The sequence below is a fragment of the Neomonachus schauinslandi genome, chromosome 15 (assembly GCF_002201575.2).
Source record: "Neomonachus schauinslandi chromosome 15, ASM220157v2, whole genome shotgun sequence".
Lineage (NCBI taxonomy): Eukaryota > Metazoa > Chordata > Mammalia > Carnivora > Phocidae > Neomonachus > Neomonachus schauinslandi.
In genome coordinates this window covers 17004036-17022730 of record NC_058417.1, presented here as the reverse complement: position 1 = coordinate 17022730, position 18695 = coordinate 17004036, and the positions used below count along the sequence as shown (strand labels likewise).

At 36.4% G+C, this 18695-nt stretch overlaps 1 protein-coding gene across 1 annotated transcript in view; it reads left to right on the top strand.

Annotated features, from left to right (window-relative positions):
- The window catches only part of TAOK1 (TAO kinase 1), a 157368-nt gene that overhangs the window by 56443 nt on the left and 82230 nt on the right, over nt 1-18695 (top strand). Inside the window, exon 2 of the mRNA XM_021704581.2 lies at nt 5248-5469. Coding sequence (XP_021560256.1) covers nt 5338-5469 — 132 coding nt within the window. The 5' untranslated portion in view covers nt 5248-5337. The remainder of the gene's footprint in view (nt 1-5247; nt 5470-18695) is intronic.

Genomic DNA, 18695 nt, shown 5'->3' with positions numbered 1-18695 from the left:
TACCAGTTGTGTGTGTGTGTGTGTGTTGTTTTGTTTTTGCATGTAGAGTAATTTTGGATTTTATCTTGGACATTGTGAATATTATGTTGTCATTTCTGAGTCCTATTAATATGCTCTAGAGAATGTTGATTGTTTTTAGTAGACACCACCTGGTTTAAATGGGTAGTTCTATCTCACTTTCTGTGAGTGGTGGTTCCCGAATGAGTTCTATTTCCAAAACCTTTGCTGTGCTCTTTGGATTTGCCCTCTGTGTGCCTCTCAATGATAGAATGAGACTTGGCAGTGGTTTATATTATAGATTAGTTGTCTTTAGTGTAGCCTTTGCTATACTTCTTTGAGTCTCCTTTACACAAGTGCAAATCAGTATTTGTTTTGGCTTATACCAAAATAAAAGAATTAGGGATCTCTTTTCCAGCTCTCTCTTCTCCATGATTTTCCTCCATTTACTCTTCAATTTCCAGTGGACTTTTCCCTGGTTCTTCTGATCAGAAAACAGGTTTTTTCTGAGCCTCTAGACCTGTGCATTGTACGGCTCCCCATAACTGGGGCTCCCCTTAAGTGAAATGGGGAAAGAAGAGAGGAGTTTAAAAAAATAATGGGAATTCCCCTCATAGTTTTTGGACCAACAGGGGCCCTATTTTCCAATTTTTCTGGCCAAAGAGAGGTTTTTTTTTTTTTTCTGTTGTTGGGGCAGTGCAGTTCTGTGGCTGAGGAGAGAAAAGAGAAAATAATGGCTTTCCCCCCCACAATCTCTAGATCATAGGATCTCCTTTTACTGGTCCTTTGGATGGAAAGAGGGGATTTCTTTATGGGTTTCCTTGCTGTAATTCAGGCCACTCTTAGGTCAAAGCTGCCAGGAGTTAAAGGAGGAAAATAGAATCCAAAACTCATGGCCATACCCATCAGGTTTTAACTTCTCTCCCCAGTAATTTATATTACTTGTTTATGGAATGCTAATATATATCCTTTGGCCATTTATTTATATGTTGGTGAATTAGCTACTTTCTGAGTAATTTGAATGATATCTATATATCTAAGGAATGTTAATCCTTAATTGTGTTTGCTCTGGAAGTTTCAGTTTTTGTGTTTGACTTAATTTTTTTTTGACATACAAAATTGTAAAATGCATAAGTCTTTTGTGAATTTAAAAAAATGCGGATAGCCTTTTGGATGTTCTCCCTAGTCAGAGTATGTATTCTTCTAGTTCTAAAAATGTTCTGTTTTATTTTTCTCAAATTTAAAGTACACTGTAGATTTCTTAAAATTATAAAAGCAGTCACTATAAAAATTCAGATAATACAGATGTGTAGGCTAACAAATAATGCTTTTCATGGCTCTACTTTGTATCACAGAAAATATTAACATTTCAATACATATCCTTCTATACCTAGTTCAGAAATTTGTACTATATATAGGGAGTGCACATGCAAGAGATCATATATATGGTACTTAGGTTTAAAAAAAGAAAGGTTTTATTTATTTGGCAGAGAGAGAGTGATAGGGAGAAAGAGAGCACAAGCAGGGGGAGCCCCAGGCAGAGGGAGAGGGAGAAGTAGGCTCCCCTCTGAGCAGGGAGCCTGATGCGGGGCTCAATCCCAGTACCCTGGGATCATGACCTCAGCCGAAGGCCAGACGCTTAACCCGACTGAGCCACCCAGGCACCCTTGGTACTTAGATTTTATATATGTGTATATGGTACTTAGATTTAAGCCATTTAATTTTATTTTTTTAAGATTTTATTTATTTGACAGACATAGTGAGAAAGGAACACGGGAGTGGGAGAGGAAGCAGGCTTCCCGCGGAGCAGGGAGCCCAATGTGGGGCTCGATCCCAGGACCCTGGGATCATGACCTGAGCCGAATAACGCCTGAGCCACCCAGGCGCCGCAAGCCATTTAATTTTTTTAAAGTTAATTTCATTGAAGTATAATTTACATATAGTGAAATGCATCCATTTTAAGTGTTCAGTTGTAGTTTTACAACCCAATTACATAATGTAATACATGATACAAGTGTATATATTTAACGTAATTCACTACCTCAAGATATAGAACATTCTGTCATCTCCAGAAGGTCCTTTGGGCCCTTTTGTCCCCCATATCCACCCCAAGTATCCATGGATCTATTACTTTAGACTAGTTTTGCCTGTTTGAGAATTTATCAGGGAAATCATTAAGTACATACTCTTGTTTCTGACTTCTTTTTCCGGGGTGAGCATAATGCTTTTGATACTCATTTGTGTTCCTGCGTGTATCAGTAGTTTATTCGTTTTTATTGCTGTGAATAGTATTTCATTGTGTGAGTATACCACAATTCTTTTTTTTTTTTTTTTTTAAAGATTTTATTTATTTGACAGAGCACAAGCAGAGGGAGAGAGAGGGAGAAGCAGGTTCCCTACTGAGCAAGGAGCCTGATATGGGACTCGATCCCAGGACCCTGGGATCATGACCTGGGCCGAAGGCGCCGCTTAACCGACTGAGCCACCCAGGCGTCCCAGTATACCACAATTCTATTACACATTTATTTGTTGATAGATAATTGTATTATTTGCAGTTTTGGACTATTATGAATAAAGCTACTGTGTGTGAGTTTTTGTGTGCCTTTGTCTTCTTTTCTTTGAATAAATGACAGCTAGTTCAGGAATTGCTCCTTCATATAGTAAATGTTTATTTTTCTTGATAAGCATCTGCTAAACAGTCTTCCAAAACGGTTGTACCATTTTATAGTCCCATGTAATGATTTCCAGTTCCTGACCTTGTGCATTTATCATTTCTTATGTTTTCTATAAGTATCTTTCGTATCGATTCCTTAAAGTGGTATTTTTGTGTGAAATGATAAGTGCATATATGTTTTTGCTAGATTTTTCTCCATAGGGTTTGTACTGTTTTTTCATTACCGCTATTAATGGATGAGTGCATATATATTTCCCTTCACCCCACCATCAGCATGTGGTGAATTTTTGCCTTTCTGATAGGTACAAAATGAAATCTTAGTATAGTTTTAATTTGTATTTCTCTTACTTGTTGTGATTTTGAACATATTTTCATATATTTAATGGTTGGTTAGATTTAAGCAATTTAATTTTTTTAAAACATTTTATTTATTTATTTGAGAGAGAGGGAGGGAGAGAGTGAATGAGAGAGAGAGCACAAGCTGGGGGAGAGGCAGAGAGAGAAGTGGATGTAGGGCTTGATCCCAGGACCCTGAGATCATGACCCCAGCCAAAGGCAGACGCCTAACTGACTGACCACCCAGGCACCCCTAAGCAACTTAATTTTTTAAAGTTGTTAATTTAAGTTTAATTTTTTTTTCTGTGAACTATGGATATCTGCTGTATTTTTTTCTTTGCTGTTTTCAGAAACTTTACAGGTATTAAGGATATCAGATTGTCTTCTTTTTTTAACTTTTTACATATTAGGGATATTAACCGTTTATAAACATAAGTTTCAAACTTTTTTTCCAAGTTTATCTTTTATCTTTTTGTTTGGAGTGTCTTTTTTCATGGTCCCTTGTCCCAGGTTTTTTTTTTTTTTTTTTTTTTTAAATACATATCAGTCTTTGTCATTGTTTTGGATTTGGATCATAGGAAAGTTTCCTCAATCCCTGATTACGGAGGAACTTACTTCTAGTACTTATGTGTAGTTTCATTTTTTAAAATTGTATTTATTTATTTTAAGTAATCTCTGCACCCAACGTGGGGCTCAAACTCATGACCCCAAGATCAAGAATCACGTATTCTTCTTACTGAGCCAGCTAGACGCCCCAGTTTCATTTTTTATGTTTGTATTTCTGACCCATATGTAAGTCTGGTGTTAAGTTTGAGGAACAGGTCTCAAATTCATTTTTTTCCTCATTTATTTGGGATGCCTCTTAAGCCACTTAGCAGTAATGTTTACATAAGATATGTGATAAGATTATAATTTTTGTATATTTTTTCTGAATGGGTTCCCAATTTTCTCAACATTTATTTCTTCTTCTTTAGTTGTATGCTAAATTCCAAGACAGACATACACGGGTTTGTTTCTGGACTGTCTTTTATTTTTTTTATTTTTTTTAAAGATTTTATTTATTTATTTGAGAGAGAGAATGAGAGAGAGCAAGCACATGAGAGGGGGGAGGGTCAGAGGGAGAAGCAGACTCCCTGCCGAGCAGGGAGCCCGATGCGGGACTCCATCCAGGGACTCCAGGATCATGACCTGAGCCGAAGGCAGTCGCTTAACCAACTGAGCCACCCAGGCGCCCCTGTTTCTGGACTGTCTTTTAGATTATTGATTTCCTTGTCCTATTTTTAGTATTCTAAATGATACCATAGTTATTTTTTATTATTTTATAAAGTAAATGTTCATTATTTCTTATTTCTCTGATTTTCTGGAGGATGCTATCCCATTCTATGAAATAGGTTATTTTCAGTGTATAGATTAGGAAAATGAGGCTACCCAAGCTCACAGTTTGTAGTGTTGCCAGGATTCATGTTCAGGCAGTGTCATTCCAGAACCCAGGTTCTGAAGCCTCTCAATTATGACAGCTATTTTTATAAAATTGAGTAATCAGATATAGAGAAACTGTGAGAAAACCAGGGAATTTACTGTTTTTCTGTAGTATCTACGTATCTAATGATACAGATTTGATAAAGGCCATATTTTAATGTGAATCAGGTTTATGGGGAAAACAGTTATCTGTGTGAAATTTATTACTTTCTCCCATTGTAGTTTTCTTTGGAATGTCTGTATTAGATTTGATTAAACGCTGGCAAATGGTATCTGAAAGGAAAAGAAACAACTTACTGAATTAAATCTTTTGTATATTTTCTTACATTTGAATATCATTAATAGATGGGAATCTTCCTGGTGTTAGAGACATAGTATTGGTATGTCTTAAGTTGCTGTGCACATTTTTGATAGCTTATGTGTTAGCTCTTCTGAGGGTGCACTGCATCTGGATTAGGTAAATCTTTAAGTACAGATACAGAAAGACTTCTAAGACGTAAGATTTGTTTAATTTTTAAAAGTCTATATGTAGTATATACATATATACTATGGATATTAAGAATCTGGGTTTTCTTAAAAGTACCACAGGTGATTGTGATGATGAGCCAGGTTGAGGAACTAGTAGACCACATTTCCTTCTCAGTGAAAATCTGGACCTGAGATAATTTTTGTATATGCTGTCAGAAAATAATCTTATACTAATTATTCTTAGCAGCTTTTGCTTTTCCTGACTTTTTTCTTTTCTTATTTCTCTACAATAGTTTATGCCAACGTGGCTTCATTCATACAGATGAACCAAGGATTGGGATAGCAGTATAAAATTAGAATCAGAGAACTGATTGCCCAGCAGGATGCCATCAACTAACCGAGCGGGCAGTCTGAAGGACCCTGAAATTGCAGAGCTCTTCTTCAAAGAAGATCCAGAGAAGCTCTTCACAGATCTCAGAGAAATTGGCCATGGAAGCTTTGGAGCAGTGTATTTTGTAAGTGTTAAAGGCTTAATGTCAGTGACTGGCATTTACTCAATATCTAGTCCCAGCAGGGTAAAAAACAATAATATAAAGAAACATAGGCAATAGTCCAATTTATAATCACTTGCATAGATGTGTGTGTATAATATGAAAATAGGTAGTTTTATTTATGGAGCTTCTTGGATTATTGAAAAAATGGGAAAGAATTTTATTTTGTTTTAACTTACATATGGTTTAGCATTTTAGCATAGTGGTTTGAGGAGTCTCATGACTTGTATTACTTTAAAATTAAATATTACAGAATACCGACTTCTGTAAAATCTCATACACAGTCCATTTTAGTGTTATGGAAATCTAGAATTATTACTTGACAGAAGGCTATGTACCAAAGTCTTTTCCTCTTGTGTGTATATGTGTGTGTGTTGTGCTAAAAGAACCATCAGATTTGCCATTTTAACCATTTTTAAGTGTACAATTTGTGGTGTTAATTACGCTCACAATGTTGTACAACCATTACCATTATTTCCAAAACTTTTTCATCACCCCAAACAGAAGCTCTGTATGTATAAGCAACAACTCCTCCTTCTCCCTCTACCTAACCTCTAATCTACTTTTTTCTATGAATTTGCCTATTCTAGATATTTCATATGAATGGAATCATACAATATTTGTACTTTTGTGTATAGCTTATATCCCTTAGCATAATGTATAGCATAACATTTTACAGGTCAGCCATGTTGTAGCATGTTTCAGTACTTCATTCCTTTTTATAGCCGAATAATATCCCATTGTATGAATATACCATGGTTTGTTTATCCATTCATTTGTTGATGGACACAAGATCATGTCCACCTTTTGGCTATTGTGAATAAATGCTGTAATGAACATTCGTGTACAAATATGTTTGAGTCACTGTTTTCAAATTTGGGTGTGTACGTAGGAGTGAAAATACTAGATCATATGGTAATTTTCTGTTTAACTTTTTGAGAAACTGCCAGACTGCACCATAAAGGCTACACTGTTTCCATTCCCACCAGCAGTTTACCAGAGTTCCAATTACTCCACATCCTCATGCCTGTTATTTTTTTGTTATTTTGATTATAGCTATCCTACTTGAAGTAGTATCTTGATGTTTTGATATGTATTTCCCTATTGACTAATAATGTTGGGCATCTTTTCATGTGCTTATTGGCCATTTGTATATCTTCTTTGGAGAAATGTCTATTCAAATCCTTTGCCCATTTTATTTTATTTTATTTTTTTTTTTATTTTTTTTTTTTTTTCCTTTGCCCATTTTAAAATTTGGATTGTTTGTCTCCTTGTTGAGTTGTAAGGGTTCTTTATGTATTCTGAATATTAAATCCTTATCAGATAGACGATTTGCAAATATTTTCTCCCATCCTGTAGTTCGTCTTTTCACTTTCTTGATGATGTCCTTTGATGTACAAAAGTTTTAAATTTGGATTAAGTCCAGTTGGTCTTTTTTTTGTCATTGTTACTTATACTTTTGGTGTCTTGTCTAAGAATCCAGTGTGAAATCCAAGGTCATGAAGATTTACCCTTATGTTTTCTTCTAAGAGTTTTATGGTCTTAGCTCTTATTTATAGGTCATTGATTCATTTTGAGTTAATTTTTGTATATGTTGTGAGGTAAAGGTCCACCTTCTTTTGTATGTGGAAATCCAGTTGTTCCGGTGCCCTCTATTAAAGAGACTATTCTTTCCCCGTTGAATTGTCTTGACATCTTTGTGGAATCAATTGTCATATTGTATAGGTTTATTTCTGAACTCTCAGTTCTTTTCCATTTGTCTGCATATCCATCTTTATGCTAGTATCATACTGTTTTGATTACTGTAGCTTTGTAGTATAAGATCAGGGATAACTTTATTCTTTTTAAAGAATTGGCTATTTGGGGTCCCTTGCAATTCCATATGAATTTGAGGATTGGCTTTTCCATTTCTGCAGTTGGAATTTTCTTATGAATTGTTTAAATCTGTAGATCATGCTTGGTAGTATTGGCATCTTACCAATATTGTCTTATTATCTGTGAACACAAATGCCCTTCTAAACATTTATTTAGGTCTTCTTTAATTTTGTTCGGCAGTGTTTTATAGTTTCAGTGTATAAGTGTTTTAATTCATTGCTTAAATTTAGTCATCAGTATGTTATTCTTTTAGATGCTGTTGTAAATGGAATTACTTTAATTCCCTCTTCAGATTATTCGTTGCTGGTATATAGAAACAGCTGATTCATGTGCGTTGGTTTTTACCCTACAATTTTGCTAAATTTATTAGCTCTAGTATCTTTCATGTGGAAACTTTGGAATTCCCTATATAAGATCATGTCACTTATAAGTAAAGATTGTTTTACTTCTTCCTCTCTAATTTGGATGCTTTTTATTTGTTTTTCTTATTTGTTTGCTCTAATTAGAACTTTGATGGCAGTGATGAAAGTGAGCATGCTTGTTCCTGATTTTAGGGAGAAAGCTTTTTTCAGTTTTCATCATTGAGGATGATATTAGCTGTGAGGTTTTCCTAAATGCCCTTTATCATAGTGAGGAAGTTCCTTCTATTTCTAATTTTTTGAGTGTTTTTTTTCCATGAAAGGTTGTTGCACTCTGTTATATACCTTTTTGATATCAATTAAGATGATCATACGGTTTTTCTCCTTTGTTCTGTTAATGTAGTATATTACATTATTGATTCTGTTACATTGAACCACTCTTGCATTTCTGGGATAAATTCCACTTTTTCATGTTTATAATATAAAATGCTGTTGGATTTGGTTTGATAGTACTTTGAAGATTTTTACATCTGTATTCATAAGAGACACTAATTTTCTTGTGATTTTCTTGGTCTCGTGTTGGCATCAGGCTAATACTGGCCTCATTGAGTTAGGAAGTGTTCTCTTTTATTTTTTGGAAGAGTTGGGGAACAATTCTTTAACTGTTTGGTAGAATTCACAGGGAAGGCATCTGGTTATGGACTTTGTTTTTGATTACTTTTTAAGTGCTTACTTGTTAAATGTATGTTGCTATTTTTTATTTTCTTAAGTTACTTTATTTGGGGGTTCTAGGAATTTGTTTCATCTAGGTTATCTAATTTATTGGTATACAGTTGTAAATAGTATTCTCATATAACGCTTTTTATTTCTGTAGGTTGGTTGTAATGTTCCCACTCATTCCTGGTTTTAGTTATTTGGCTCCTCTCTCATTACTTTTTTATTGGTGTAGCTAAGTCCATTTTCTCTTGAATTTTAACTATAATTCTAGTTTGAGATTTTCATTAAAAGACACTTAGTAAACTTTGCTTGTTCATACAAGGATGTATTATATCACCTTTAACTGAAAAATGAAAAGCATACAGAAACCATTACTTATAGTTGTTTTCCCTTCAGATAGCCACTGGTAATATTTCATTTACATCTTTTCAGCCTTTCAGTAATGTACATATATCTAAGATGACTGTTATCTCAATTTAGCCCGGACTCCCAGTTTTAGTGGTGAAAGTCCCATGTCCTAGAAACCTCATAGTCCAGGGCAAAATGAGATAATTAATTATTCTACATATATCTGTAACATGTAGTGTTTATATACTGTTCAGTTGCCATTTAATTTTTATTATTTATTTTAAAGATTTTATTTATTTATTTGACAGACAGAGACACAGCGAGAGAGGGAACACAAGCAGGGGGAGTGGGAGAGAGAAAAGCAGTCTCCCTGCGGAGCAGGGTGCCCGACGCGGGGCTCGATCCCAGCACCTGGGATCATGACCTGAGCCAAAGGCAGACGCTTAACCACTGAGCCACCCAGGCGCCCCTGCCGTTTCATTTTTAAAATGAAAATGGTATCATTTGTTTTTTAAAATTTTTACAGTGCTGCTTATTTTTCATATTAATAAGTGTACATGTATAACAACTAGTGTATCAGATTTTATATATCCATTCAGTATATCATAATTTACTTTATCATTCCATATGAGTAGATATTTAGGTTTTTCAACCCTCCTCCCTTTTTTTGCTATTAAAAATAATACTGTAGGGCGCCTGGGTGGCTCAGTTGGTTAAGCGACTGCCTTCGGCCTAGGTCATGATCCTGGAGTCCCGGGATCGAGTCCCACATCAGGCTCCTTGCTCAGCAGGGAGTCTGCTTCTCCCTCTGACCCTCCTCCCTCTCATGCTCTCTGTCTCTCATTCTCTCTCTCGCAAATAAATAAAAAAAAAATAATAATAATAATACTGTAATGAACATCATTATATTTCCTCTTAATGAATATGTTTGCTAGTTTGGAGGGAAAAAGAAGAAAAGGAGAATAAAGCAATGTGAATAGCCTAGAAAATAATGAAGAATATTAAATAGGAGACTATTGAAGGGAACCTTGGATTATCAATTATTAAAAATCTATGACACAATAGAGGTGCCCAGCTGGTTCAGTCAGTGGAGCATGCAACTCTTGGTCTCAGGGTTGTGAGTTTGAGCCCCACGTTGGGTATAGCGTTTATTTAATGAAAGAAATTAAAAAAAAAAATACAACACAATAGTAAAGCCATATGGTATTAGTGCCCAAGTAGGCCAAGAGAAGAAACAAAATAGAACCAGAAGCGATACTAATTTAAAGAGCCTTTTTTGGGGATTTGTTTGTTTGTTTGTTTTTCAAAAGAGAGCAGAGCATGAGTGGGAAAAGGCAGAGGGAGAAGGGGAGAGAGAATCTTAAGCAGGCTCCATGTTCAGCATGGAGCCCGACGCAGGGCTTGATCTCACAACCCTGAGATCGTGACCTGAGCCAAAATCAAGTCTGTTGCTTAACCGCCTGAGCCACCCAGGCACCCCTACGGAAAATATTTTATGGTGTGTATCTATTTGGTAGTTTCTTGTACAGGTTAAAGAAGACATCTTTTGGCATAAAACTTACTGATGGGAGAAAGTAGGTTAATTTTTTCATTGTTTAAAAATACACTGCCGTAAGCAAGTAAAAGATTTATATATAGGGGTGCATGGCTGGTTCCATTGGAAGAGCATGCAACTCTTGATGTGGGAGTCCTGAGTTCAAGCCCCACGTTGGGTGTGGAGATTACTTAAGTAAATAAATAAAAACTTAAAACAATATATTTATACATATACTTCCTCTTGAGAAGTGAAGTTGCAATACTTTATAAACCTGAACAGATTCATCTTAAGGAAATTGAGATGAGGATTTTAAATTAAGTAGAGATTTATTTTTTTATTTTTTTAGAAGATTTTATTTATTTTTTAGATAGAGAGAGCTCATTAGAGAGAGATCGTTAGAGCACGAACTGAGGGTAGGGGCAGAAGGAGAGGGAGAAGTGGACTTCCAGCTGAGCAAGGAGCCCAACACAGACTGAGCCACCTAGGCATCTCAAGTAGAGGTATTTAAAAACATTTTTAAAAAAGACTTTATTTTTCTAGAGCAGTTTTAGTTAGGCTCACAGCGAAATTGAAAGGAAGGTACAGAGAGATTTCCTATAGTCCTTTCCTTCACACATGCATAGCCTCCCCCATTATCAGTATTCACCAGAAGACAACTGACGAACCTACATTGACATAATCACTGTAGTTTACATTAGGGTTCACTCTTGATATTGTACATTCTATGGGTATAGTCAAATGTATGATAAGTACCCATCATCGTACAGAGTATTTCACTGCCTTGAAAAAAACCTTTGTGTGCAGGTTTTTGTGTGGATATGTTTTCACCTCCTTTGAGTAAATGCCAAAGAGTGCCATTGCTGGATTGCATGGTAAAGTATGTTTAATTTTGTAAGAAACCACCAAACTATCTTACAAAGGGACTGTACCATTTTGCATTCCCACCAGCAGTGAATGAGAGTTCTTGTTGCTCCATATCCTCATCAGTACCAAAGGGTACTGTCAGTGTTCCATTTTGGCCATTCTAATTGTGTCTAGTAGTATCTCATTGTTTTAATTTCTATTTCCCTGTAATACATGATGTGAACCATCTTTACATATGCTCATTTCCCATCTGTATTTTTTCTTTGGTAAGGTGTCAGGGTGTTAGGCCCATTTTTAAATCAGGTTGTGTGTTTTCTTGTTGTTGAATTTTAGGATCCCATTGGGTCCAGGGCTTTGCTTTATTGGGAAATTTTTGATTACTGATTTAATCTACTTATAAGTCATACTATTCAGATTTTCTATTTCTTCATGGCTTAGTCTTGGTAGGTTTTATATTTTTCAGAATTTACCCTTTTCATCTAATTTGTTGGCATATAGTTGTTCATAGTACTCTCTTAAAATCCTTTTTATTTCTGTAGAATCAATAGTAATGTCCCCTTGTTACTTTCTGATTTTAGTAATCTTTCTTCCTTAGGCCATCTAGCTTAAAGGTTTGTCAATTTTATTGATCTTTTTGAAGAACCAACTTTTGATTTCATAGATCTTCCCTATTATTTTTCTGTTCTCTGTTTTGTTTATCTCTGCTTTAATCTTTATTACTTCCTTCCTTCTGCTAAATTTGGGTTTAGTTGTTCTTTTTCTAGTTCCTTAAGTTGTAAAGTTAAGTTGTTAATTTGAGAATTTTTTTTTTTTTTTTAATGTAAGTGTTCATAGCTACACATTTCCTCCTGAGCATTTCTTTTACTTGGCCCCTTAAGTTTTGATATGTTGTATTTTTGTCTTTATTCAATTCTAGGTATTTCTAATTTCCCTTGTGATTTCTTCTTTGATCCATTGTTGTTTAAAAGTATGTTGTTTAAATTCCCCAACTTTGTGAATTTCCAGTTTTCTGGTTTTTTGGTTTTTTGGTTTTTTGTTTTTGAAGGTGGGGAGGGAGAGGCAGAGGGAGGGGGAGACGTGAGGCTCAGTCTTACAACCCTGAGATCATGACCTGAGCCGAAATCAAGAGTCAGGTGCTTCACCGACTGAGCCACCCAGGCACCCTTAGTTTTCCTTTTTTGTTACTAATTTCTAACTTTATCACATTGAGATCAGAGAAGATTCTTTGTATGATATCTGTCTTTTTAAATTTATTGAGACTTGATTTGTGACCTAACATACGTTAGGAAAGTGTCCCATGTACCCTTGAGAAGAATATGTATTATATTGTTGGGTAGAGTGTTCTGTATATGTATATTAAATCTAGTTGGTTTATTGTGTTGAGTTCTCTGTTTCCTTGCTTATCTTCTGTCTGGTTGTTCTCTCCATTATTATGAGTGGGGTATTAAAGTCTCCAGCTGTTATTGTAGAACTGTTAATTCTTTTCAATTCTGTCAATTTTTACTTCATATATTTTAATGATCTGTTATTAGGTATTGTAAATGTTTATAATTGTTATATCTTCTTGCTGTATTGAACCTTTATTAGTATATAATGTCTTTATCTCAGAACCTTTTTTGACTTACAAGTCTTTTGATTTATAAATCTTTTTGGGGACTCAGTTTTTCATTTCTCTTAAGTATGGATGGAATTGTTGGATCATAGAGAAGGTATATGTTGAGCTTTATAACCAATTGCCAGACATTTTTTAAGGAGTAAAAATTTTACACTCCCATCAACAGTGTATGAGAATTCTGTTTGCTTCATATTCTCTACAACATTAGGTGTTGACAGTCGTTTTAATTTGAGTCATTCTGGTGGATGTGTAATAGTATTTCAGTAAGGTTTTAATGTACATTTCCCTGATGACTGGATATTGAGTATGTTTTCATAGACTTAATGGTCATTCACATATCTTTGGGAAGTATTTGTTGAGTTGTTTTGCACATTTTTTAAAAATTGGGTTGTTTTTCTTTTTTGAGTTGTATGGGTTCTTTGTATATCCTGGATACTTACCAATATTATGTGTTTTGTGAATGTGTTCTCCCAGAACTGGAAAATTACATATATTCTGCAGTTTGTTGGGTGTAATGATCTATGCGTGTCAAGTACATAACGTACATTGATTATATTCTTCAGATCTTTTGCATTCTTTCTGATTTCATTTGTTTGTTTTTGGTGTGCATGTTCTGTCAGCAACTCAGAGATGTATTTAAAATCTCTTCTGATTGTGTATTTACCTGTTTTTCCTTTTAGCTCTCTCTTGTTTTACTTTATGCCTTTCTAAGCTGTGTTATTACGAATATACAAATTTCAGATTATTGTATCTTTTTGTTGAATTGTCCCATTATCATTACAAAATTTCAGTCTTTATCTGTCTTTATAGTATTTCTTGTTTTAAAATCTACTTTGATGTTAATTAGACATCTTTCTTTGGCAAATGCTTGCCTGGTATTTCTTTTTCCATCTTCTTTCATTTACAATTTCTGGAACCTTACATTTAAAGTGTTTCCTAGGGGCGCCTGGGTGGCTCAGTCGGTTCAGTGTCCAACTCTTGATTTTGGCTCAGGTCATGATCTCAGGTTGTGAGATCGAGCCCTGCTGGGGGCCCTGCACTGGGCATGGAGTCTGATTAAGATTCTTTCCCCTCTTGCTCTGACCCTCCCCCCCCTAAAAAAATTAAAAAATATAAAGTGTTTCTCATCTCTCTTGTCTTTTTTCCCCCCAGAATTTTTTCCACCGTTATTGTGATGTGATTGATATATAATATTGTGTAATTTTAAGGTGTTACAGTGTGTCGGTTTGATACACTTATATATTGCAAAATGATAACCACTATAATATCATTAGCTAACACATCCTTCCTGTCACATAATTATCATTTCCTTTTTGTAGTTAGAACATTTAAGATCTACTCTCTTAGCAACTTTCAAGTATATAATACAGTATTTTCAGCTGTAATCACCATGCTGTACATTAAATTCCCAGAATTTGTTAATCTTATAACTGGAAGTTTATATCCTTTGACTAGTATCTCCCCATTTCTTCCCACTTCCCAACCCCTGGTAACCACTATTCTACTCTGTTTCTTTGAGTGCGGCTTCTTTAGATTCTACATATAAGTGATAATATACAATATTTGTCTTTTTCTTTTTAAGTTTATTTATTTAAGTAGTCTATGCACCCAGCGTGGGGCTTGAACTCACGACTCTGAGATCAAGAGTCCCATGCTCATCTGACTGAGCCAGGCAGATGCCCCGCATTTGCTGTTTCTATCTCACTTATTTCACTTAGCATAATGCCCTCAAGTTTCATCCAAGTTGTCGCAAGTGGTTCTTTCTCATGGCTGAATTAATACTCCATTGTATTTATGTGTGTGTGTGTGCGTATACCACGTTTTTATCCATTCATCCTTTGACAGATACTTCTGGTTATTTCTGTATCTTGGCTATTGTGAATAATGCTGCAGTGAATTTGGGGGTGTAGATACCTCTTCAAGATCTTGAATTCAGTTCTTTTGGATACATACACAGAAGTAGGATTGCTGGGTCATATGGTAGTTCTATTTTTAATTTTTGGAGGAACTTCCGTTTTGTTTTCCATTGTGTTTATACCAACTTACATTCCCACCAAGCAGTGCACAAGGTTTCCCTTTTCTGCACACCCTTGCTGATACTTGTTATCACTTGTCTTTTTGATAAGAGCCATTCTAACAGGATTGAGGTGCTATCTCATTGTAGTTTTGATTTGAATTTCCCTGATGATTAGTGATGTTGAGCACCTTTTCATTTACCTGTTGATCATTTGTTTGTCTTTTCCCCTATATTAACCTTTTGGTTATCCATTCTTTTATTACTCTTTTAATCGTCACCCCAGAAATTATATATTCTTTTTTTTTTTTTTTTTTTGAGCGCGTGTGCACAAGCAGGGGGAGCGGGAGAGGGAGAAGCAGGCTCCCCACTGAGCAGGGAGCCCCATGCAGGGCTCAATCACAGGACTCTGGGATCATGACCTGAGCTGAAGCAGATGCTTAACTGACTGAGAGACACCCAGGCGCCCCAGAAATTATATATTCTTGATTTATTATAGGTAACTTAGCACTTCTTCCATTTCTCAAACATTGTGAAAACTTCTATTTGACAGAGAGAGAGTCAGCGAGAGAGGGAACACAAGCAGGGGGAGTGGGAAAGGGAGAAGCAGGCTTCCCCGCTGAGCAGGGAGCCCTATGCGGGGCTCAATCCCAAGACCCCGGGATCATGACCTGAGCCGAAGGCAGACACTTAACAACTGAGCCACCCAGGCGCCCCAAACAATGTGAAAAGTTTACACTATTTCAATCCTGTCTTTCTCCTGTTCTTTGTGCAATTTTTCTAAACTGTCCATTTGATTCTTTTTTAACATTTTATTTATTTTTAAATAAATAAAACCATCACAGGGCTCGATCTCACGACCCTGAGATAATGACCTGAGCTGAAATCAAGAGTTGGATGCTTAACCAACTGAGCCACCCAGGTGCCCTAATTTACATTTTTTTTAGAAAATATTTTATTTATTTATTTGAGAGAGAGAGTGTGTGCGAGATTACGGAGGGGTAGAGGGAGAGGGAGAAAGAATCTGAAGCAGACTCCACACTCAGTGGGGAGCCCGGCGCAGAACTCGATCTCACCACAACAGAGATCATGACCTGAGCCAAAACCAAGATTGGATGCTCAACCAATTGAGCCACCCAGGAGCCCCTGCAGGTTTTTGAGCTGCTGCTTTTCAGCTCCCTTTTTTGAGATGATGCATTATAAGTCTCAGACATTTTGGAAGCTCCTGTTTCTGTCCTCTGTCTCCTTAGCCTAGCTTTCTCCTTGGATTCTATTTTTCTGTACCACAAGTTCAGGGATGAAGCTGGAGTAAATTTATAGCTCACTTTGTATATTGTTCTTCTCTCAAGCATTCTGTTCTCTCTCAAACATTCTGGTCTCTAAAGCCTGCCTGCATTTGGTGCTCTTCAGTAGTTTCATGAAGTCATTTTGCATATATTGCTTGCTTTTATTGGTTGTTTTATCTTAGTAGTGAGATTTTCCTAGGTTAATGTGTGATATTATTTGGACTTGCATGGACTTTTCTATTTTTTTTTGTTGTTGTTGGTAGATTTTATTTATTTATTTATTTGAGAGAGAGAGAGTGAGAGAGCAAGAGAGCACAAGCAGAGGGAGCGACAGAGGGAGAAGGAGATGGAGTAGCAGACTCCCCACTGAGCAGGGAGCCCCACATGGGGCTTGATCCCAGAGCCCTGAAACCACGACCTGAGCCCAAGGCAGATGCTTAACTGACTGAGCCACCAAGGCGCCCCTTGCATGGAATTTTCATATATTATTCTGTAAATATGTGTTTTTGGAGCAATTGGTATTTCATTGTTAATAGTGAAAAGTATAGAATTTCTATAGATTTTTTTTCTTTTCTTCTTTCTTTTTTTATTTTAAAGATTTTATTTATTTATTTGACAGAGAGAGACACAGCGAGAGAGGGAACGCAAGCAGGGGGAGTGGGAGAGGGAGAAGCAGGCTTCCCGCGGAGCAGGGAGCCCGATGCGGGGCTCGATCCCAGGACCCTGGGACCATGACCTGAGCCGAAGGCAGACGCTTAACGACTGAGCCACCCAGGCGCCCCCAGATTTCTTCTCTTCTTTAGACCTGCCCACATAATCTGTCCAGTGGAGAGAGTAATGTTATGATCCTTTTCTTTGCATTAAGGTACTAAGTGAAATCACATATTAGCAAAATATCAGTGATTTAAAAATTTTAAACCTATAAAATTGTATTACCCCAAATCCATAACTTGTGAGTAGTCTTTGTTGAAGTGACTGAAGCAGGTAGGTTTTGAATTAAGGTTTTAGTGGGGACTGAGGATGCACCAGAGAAAGGTAAAAAGGAAAGACAAGCAAGGGCTCTTGAAGACAGCCCCCTATACTATGCTAAGAAATGTATATTTGATTCTGAAGTGCAAGAGAAATATTTCCATTTGTGATATACAAAGTTTATTCTTGCAGCAATGTGGAGGGAAGATTGGCGTTGTCAAAGATCAAAGAAGGGATGCTGATTTTGAAGCTTTTCTAGTAATTTAGGAAAGAAATACTGAGGGCTTGGGGCACCTGGGTGGCTCAGTTGGTTAAGTGTCTGACTCCTGATTTCTGCTCAAGTTGTGATCTCATGGATTGTGGGATCGAGGCTGCGTGGGACTCAGCTCTCAGCGGGGAGTCTATCTCTCTCCTCCCTCTCCCTCTGCTTCTCCAAGGGTGCATGCGCTAAAATAAATAAATAAATAAATCTTAAAAAACAAAACAAAACAAAACATTTTTCTTCCTAAATGTAAAAATCATTTTTTTAAAGATTTTGTTTTTGGGGCGCCTAGGTGGCTCAGTCGTTAAGCCTCTGCCTTCAGCTCAGGTCATGATCCCAGGGTCCTGGGATCGAGCCCTGCATCAGGCTCCCTGCTCCTTGGGAAGTCTGATTCTCCCTCTCCCACTCCCCCTGCCTGTGTTCCCTCTCTCGCTCTGGCTCTCTCTGTCAAATAAATGAATAAAATCTTAAAAAATAATAAAAAATAATAAAATTAAAAAAGAAAAGGAAGAAGAAAATGCAACAGAAAAAGAAAGATAATTGTATTTGGCCACAAAGCATAAAATATTTAATATCTTGCTGTTTTATAGAAAAAGTTTGCTGACTTATGACCTAGGGGAAGGCATAACAAAGGTTCACTGAGCTATACCAATTTTACTGTATGTTTGACATATTTTCATAACAAAATGAGTGAGGGAAACAAGATGATAAATGCTGTTTTAGGAAGTCAGGAAACCTAGGTTCAGGTTAGGACCACCCATCAGGAACCATTGCATGAAAGCATCAAGGAATCAAGGGCAACTGCTCAAAGCAGGTGTTTTCTGCTAATTGTTTTGATGTCTGGGAGACATGCACCAGGTAGATGTGCAAAGTTTGAATGTAGCCCAGAATTGAATATTTTTGCCGTAATTCCATTTCTGTGTCACTAACCTTTGTATTTCGTGGTATCAGATAAACCTACGTGTGTATGTGTTGCATGTGTGAGTGTGCACGCATGAATGAATGCTTTGGTTTTTGTTTCCTCTCACCCCACCCCATGACAGGGCTTAATGTGTGGTGTCTGCCTATAGGGTATATAGAGGAAGGACCCTCTCATCAAATTTTTTTAGATGACTAGAAGTAGTTTTTAAAACATCTCTGAATTTTCATTAATTGACAGTAAGGATCACCTTAAATTTAAAAAATACTCCAGTTGAGCCAGCTATGCTGGCTATCTCATCAGGCAAGCTAATCAAGCAAGGGCTGGTATTATAAGTATTTGAAAGCCTACCAAAGAGTCATGTCCAAAAGGACTTCTATCTCTAGATTGCCAGGAAGATAGAAATTTCTCTTTTAGTTTCCAGT